This window comes from Thamnophis sirtalis, unplaced genomic scaffold (genome assembly GCF_051295495.1).
Source record: "Thamnophis sirtalis isolate CommonGarterSnake01/CBP01778 unplaced genomic scaffold, rThaSir2_p1.2 scaffold_14, whole genome shotgun sequence".
Classification (NCBI taxonomy): domain Eukaryota; kingdom Metazoa; phylum Chordata; class Lepidosauria; order Squamata; family Natricidae; genus Thamnophis; species Thamnophis sirtalis.
The window spans coordinates 7,038,239-7,044,164 of NW_028261394.1; the positions used below are offsets into that span (position 1 = coordinate 7,038,239).

The following is a 5,926-nucleotide window of genomic DNA, read 5'->3' on the forward strand; positions in this document are numbered from 1 at the left end:
GGGCGTCGCCAATGGAAGGCGGGCGCGCGCGCTGGGGCCGCGCCTGCGCGTCAGTGGTCCGTGGCGTGAGGAGAATCGGCGGCGATGCCGATGTACAAGGTGAGGCCCTTTCAGGACGGCTCCGGCCCGGCGGTTCTGGCCGAGCACCTCCCCGCCTGCATGTACCGCGTGCGATGCGCCCACCGCCCGCCCGAGGCCGACGGGGCCTCCGGCCTTGCCTCCTCGCCGCCGCCTCAGCAGGTAGGAGCCGCTCGGCCCTGTGGCGCCTCACTTGGGCTGGCTGGGTGGGTGACAGGCAGGGCGCGGCTCCCCCTGGCCCCGAGAACGCTTTGGAAAGGTTTCCGCCTTCGGACTATCGTTCCCATCCTCCCCAGCCCCCGTTTTCCTCCCTGACCCAGTCCACTCCCTATTCGGACTACAATCCCCATTCTCCCCAGCCCCAGTTTTCCTCCCTGCCCCAAGCCACTCCCCCTTGGATTACAGTCCCCATTTTCCCCAGCCTCCTGCCCCAAACCGTTTTTTCAGACTACAATCCCCATCCTCCCCGCTCACCCACCCCGTTTTCCTCCCTGACCCAGTCCACTCCCTATTCGGACTACAATCCCCATCCTCCCGGGCCCCAGTTTGCCTCCCTGCCCCAAGCCACTCCCCCTTGGATTACAGTCCCCATTTTCCCCAGCCTCCTGCCCCAAACCATTTTTTCAGACTACAATCCCCATCCTCCCCGCTCACCCACCCTGTTTTCCTCCCTGACCTAGTCCACTCCCTATTCGGACTACAATCCCCATCCTCCCCAGCCCCAGTTTTCCTCCCTGCCCCAAGCCACTCCCCCTTGGATTACAGTCCCCATTTTCCCCAGCGTCCTGCCCCAAACCATTTTTTCAGACTACAATCCCTATCCTCCCCGCTCACCCACCCCATTTTCCTCCCTGACCCAGTCCACTCCCTATTCGGACTTCAACCCCAGGTTTTCATTCCGCTTCAAGCCATTCTTTTTTCAGATTGCAATCCTCCCCCTCCCCCTTTTCAGTCCCACCTGAATCCGCTCCCTATTCGGACTACAATCCCCATTCTCCTCGCCCCCTGCTCTTTGCCCTGCCCCAAGCCGCCACTCTTTCAGACTTCAATCCACTTCTTTCGAGTCTACTTTAAATCGTTCTGATGCTCCCGAAGGTGCCTGGCTCCAGGTCCCATCAGCCCCCCCCCCCCTCGCCCAGGATGGTGGGAGTTGTAGTTTGGAAGCTTTGGAGAGGCGGCCTTCCTCGGAGACCTATTGGGACCCAACACAGGCCGGGGTAGGAGAAGGGACTCCCCCCCCCCCCCACTTTTGATCCCACTTTGATCAGGCTGCCTTCCTTCCACTTTCACTTTCTCATTTTCACTTTCTCATTTTCGCAATAATGATTGCTTGTGTATGTTGGTGATTGTGTCGAATGTGTATTATATTTACAGCAGTGATTGTAGCTTACAAAAAAAAAATCAAATGGTACAAAGAGAATTAGAATTTGGGATAAGCTCTAATATAAACCCATTGAAGGGGGTCCTTGGTGCTCTCTTGAGCTCGGTGGTTTTCTTGCAGACCTTTCATTAGCCAAACTAGGTAACAATATCAGTGCTAGTAGGTGGGTAATTATCACTGATGTTGTTACCTAGTTTCAGTAATGAAACATCTGCAAGAAAATCACCAAGCTCAGGGAGCACCAAAGACTCCACAATCCTCTTCTTCCTCCCTCTTCCTTGCTTCCTCCTCTTCCCCCCTGCAATCTCCACTCTTTCTAGCACTGATGATGCTACCTAGTTTGGGTAATGAAACATATGGGGGGAAAAAACAAGCTCAGAGAGCACCAAGAAGCCCTCATTTCAACCTTGAGCTACAAATATTCTCCTTTATTGAAACCCATTGAATATCAATGCCCTACAGACCCTCCTTGAGGAAAATGGGTGGTCTAGAAACATAACTAACATAAATATAGGTTCCCCTTGCACATATGTGCTAGTTGTTCCCGATTCTAGGGGCAGTGCTCATCTGTTTCAAAGCCGAAGAGCCAGCGCTGTCCAAAGACATCTCCATGGTCATGTGACCATCATGACTAAACGCCGAAGACGCATGGAACACTGTTTCCTTCCTACTTTTCTACTTGCATTTTTTACCTGCTTTCGAACTGCTAGGTTGGCAGAAGCTGGGACAAGTAATGGGAGCTCACTCCGTTATGCGGCGCTAGGGATTTGAATCTCTGAACTGCCGACCTTTCTGATCGACAAGCTCAGCGTCTTAGCCCCTGAGCCACCGCATATCTGTATAAAAATATAAATTGCATATAAAAAGGGATAGCCAGAATACCTGGTTTTGTTCTGACATGATACAAAACGATGAAGTGAATTCTAACTTAATTTTCATTCAGGATGAAGCTGGCCTGTCACTCCAGGCGCTTGAATTCCGCCAGGAAGAGATCTTGAAACGTTTGTATGAATTGAAAGCTGCTGTGGATGGCCTCTCAAAAATGATCCAGACACCAGATGCGGACTTCGATGCCACTAACATAATTCAAACAGATGACCATGTTTCTCTAACTGTCAGCTCTGCAGAACTCGATAGTCTACTTGGGAAGGCAAGTCAGATTCTGAAATTTGCATTCTGCCTACTGAATAGTTTAACCAAAGTTGGCGTGCTTTTTTGTTGCAACAAGTTGCAGTCTGTCTAAAAGGACATTCAGTGATGTCTGTGGAGATTCTCACTCATCCAGGTCATGGTTGTGCCAAGGATGCTTTTACAAAAGGCAATTGGACTTGAAGACATTTTGTTTCTCATCCAAGAAGCTTCTTCAGTTCTGACTGAAGAATTGAAGAAGAGTCTTAGATGAGAAGCAAAGCATCTTCAAAGAAAAACAAAAGTCCAGTTGCCTTTTAAAAAAGCCCCTTTGGGACACATTTAGTGATGCTGATTCTACAAAGTTACATTGCAAAAGTATCAGCCAAATAGTAATGTAACTTTGTCCCAAGCTAACACTGATGGGTTAAATTTTAAGGAACTAAAGGGTTTACTTAATTGTTCAAAGTTGGCCTAAAATGAGAGGAAGTTGTTTGCTTTTAATTGTTTACAAATAGTTCAGCTAGCAGGAGCAATGAAACTGTTGTTAGTGATAAATACCACTTTGTATATTAATAGCCAAGTAAAAATAACCAGCTCCTTCTCCTTTATTTGGGAGCGGCATTTGAGTCTCATCTCCTGGCTTGGAATATCTGCATTGGAACAGATTTTCTATATAGTTCCAACCTCTGCAGAATATTGTTGCCTAAATATAGTTTCTATCAGTAATTCTATCAGTAGTGTTTAACTGGTACGGATAAATGTATGATTTAGAATTTGGAATAGTTTGGAAAATATTGCTTCATATTCCAAGTATTGTATGTGTTTATAGGTGTTCAAATGTAGTGGTGCATAATGTACAATTTCTAAGTATGACTAAATCTAGATCCAGTTCACCATGTGTTTAGGACGGAGATCCATCCATTTTTCTATTCTCGTAACGTTCATGGAGACCTAGCACTTTAAAGCTCTCAGCTGACATGTGCAATGTCTGGTTCATCTTTTGTCACCTATGAGAGCCACTTATATCACTTATTCCATTTCTTCTCCACAGCTGGTTTAAACTGTGGAAGATGAATAGGCAGTGTAGAACTGCAGTGCAGTTAATCTGTGGAAAGTACTAAAAAACCCTGCAGGATAATAATTATAATATGTGGAAAAGCTTTAGAATAAAGTGGAAATCTCCTGAACAGCAGACTGAAGTCAAGTTTGTTTTAAAGCAGGATTACGGTGCGCTGAAGGACATCGTGATCAATGCGAACCCCTCCTTCCCTCCGCTGTCGTTGTTAATACTCCACAGTATGATGTGTGAGAAGTACAAGATACTTTCAACTGTTCATACGCATTCATCTGTGAAAAACGTGCCAGAAAAACTGCTCAAATGCTTTGGTGAGCAGACAAGGAAACAATCACGCCACGAATACCAGTTGGGCGTTACTTTAATTTGGAAAGATGGTAAGTCCGTGTGCGCTTATGAATAGCTGCTTACAGAGTTAGGCCCTCCTCTTCTTTATTTTATTTATTAAATTGGTAAGAAGAGAATGGGTCTTTATTGGACATACACTGCTTGGGAGTTGTGTGGCTGTAAAAACCTTTTAAATAAACCTGAGGTAAGATGGAAAAGGGGGCGGGTACTTGAAGATAGGTTTGTTGCTTGCTTCTTCATTTTGAGGTATTTGTTAGCTGGCAGGCAGTATCTTATGTGAAAAATAAAAGATTGGCAGCCAGGAAAATGTCTCTTCCAACTACATTTGACATCCTAAATGTGTTGAGAAGGAATGGTGAATACAGGAAGTCCTTGACTTACAACCATTTTAGTGACTCTTTAAAGTTATAAGGGCTGTGAAAAAAGGGACTTATGACCATTTTTCACACATAGCCATTGGAGCATCCCCATGGTCACATGATCAAAATTAGGACATGGGCTGTAGTCTTGGGGTCATGTGATCACATTTTTCCACCTTCTGACAAGTCAATGGGGAAGCCAGATTCACTTAACAACCGTGCTACTAATTTAAGAACTGTGACTCATTTAACTACTGTGGCGAGGAAGGTCACAAAATGGGGCACAGCCCCACTGTCTTGCTTGGCCCAATTTTGGACTCCATCATGGTCGTAAGTCGGGGACTACCTGTATATACCAGCTCTCCAAGTGTCATCATTGTCTAATGCTACATTGGGATTATCCTTCCAGTGCCAAAACCCCAGATGAAGTTCAACATTCAAACCATGTGCCCCATCGAAGGCGAAGGGAACATTGCTAGGTTCTTATTCTCCTTGCTCGGCACCCAGCATAACACAATCACAGCCACGTTGATAGACAGCTGGGTCGACACCGCCCTCTTCCAACTCCAAGGAGGGAGCAATAAAGAAAAGGCAGCAGTTCTGCGGGGCATGAATGCGACCCTCGGCAAGACCTCCTGGTTGGTGGGCAACGAATTGACGGTAGCAGACATTGTGACCTGGTGCGCCCTTCAGCAGACGGGGAGCACGGAGGCCGTCCCAGCCAACGTGCAGAAATGGCTCCGGTCTTGTGAGAATCTGGCACCTTTTAATGCTGCTCTCAAGCTACTGAAGTAGCATTCCCTCCCGCGGACAGGCAAGCAGATCTAACTTTTTCGACATCTCTGGTTATGAAATCTAGGGTGATGTTTGGATAAATCAGATTTGAGAAATAACCAAAGCTGTAATGCCAATAAAAGTTCATCAGAATTGTCCTTTGTAAAATGGTACTTCTTCAGCAAGAAAACGAGGGGGGCGGGTGTCACATCCACCTGGTATTGGTAACAAGGAGGTTTTCTCCCAACTTTCCTAACTGCTCCCATCCAAAAGTTAATTAGCTTCTGATTAGCTTCTTTGGGGTTAACCCAGATTGTCTGATCTGGCTACCTGCTATAACTACAGCATTACTGTTAATGTCGGAAATTATAAAGGATTTCAGGATTGCTTTTCTGTAATTTCTCCTTCTTGTGCCATATCCCATCATTGGAGGTTGGCGATCATGTTGGCAATCCTATTTTTGTCAACAGCCGCATGCAAAAGTGCTGCTGAGTTTCATCCAAACCAGTCCCTTAGGTTTTGAAGCCATGATGTTCTCCTTCTGCCTGGACCGCGTTTGCCTTCAATCTTCCCCTGGAGGATTAAGTGAAGGACAGCATATTTTTCCGGATGTCGCATCACATGACCAAAATATTCTAACGTTTGCTTTTTAATGGCTTTGATGATTTCCCTTTGCTTACCCAGGTGGCCTATCACCTCCTCATTTGTGATTTTGTCAACCCAGTTTATGTATAACAGCCGTAACGTAATTTCTACTTAGTTCAAATGAGAAACATGCCC

General features: G+C 46.3%; 1 protein-coding gene across 4 annotated transcripts; it reads left to right on the top strand.

Moving 5' to 3' along the window:
• Positions 1–2: 2 nt before the first annotated feature.
• AIMP2 (aminoacyl tRNA synthetase complex interacting multifunctional protein 2) lies at positions 3–5,304 on the top strand. 4 transcript variants are annotated; one of them, XM_087729322.1, is made up of 4 exons: positions 3–99; positions 2,403–2,609; positions 3,808–4,042; positions 4,782–5,304. In XM_087729322.1, the coding sequence occupies exons 1-4, from the start codon at positions 85–87 to the stop codon at positions 5,165–5,167; spliced, it is 843 nt and encodes a 280-aa protein (XP_087585448.1). In that variant the 5' UTR covers positions 3–84; the 3' UTR covers positions 5,168–5,304. The 4 variants fall into 4 exon arrangements, with proteins under 4 accessions (XP_087585448.1, XP_087585449.1, XP_087585447.1 ...); XM_087729323.1 differs by having other exon boundaries at positions 3,811–4,042; XM_087729321.1 differs by having other exon boundaries at positions 29–240.
• Positions 5,305–5,926: the final 622 nt, after the last annotated feature.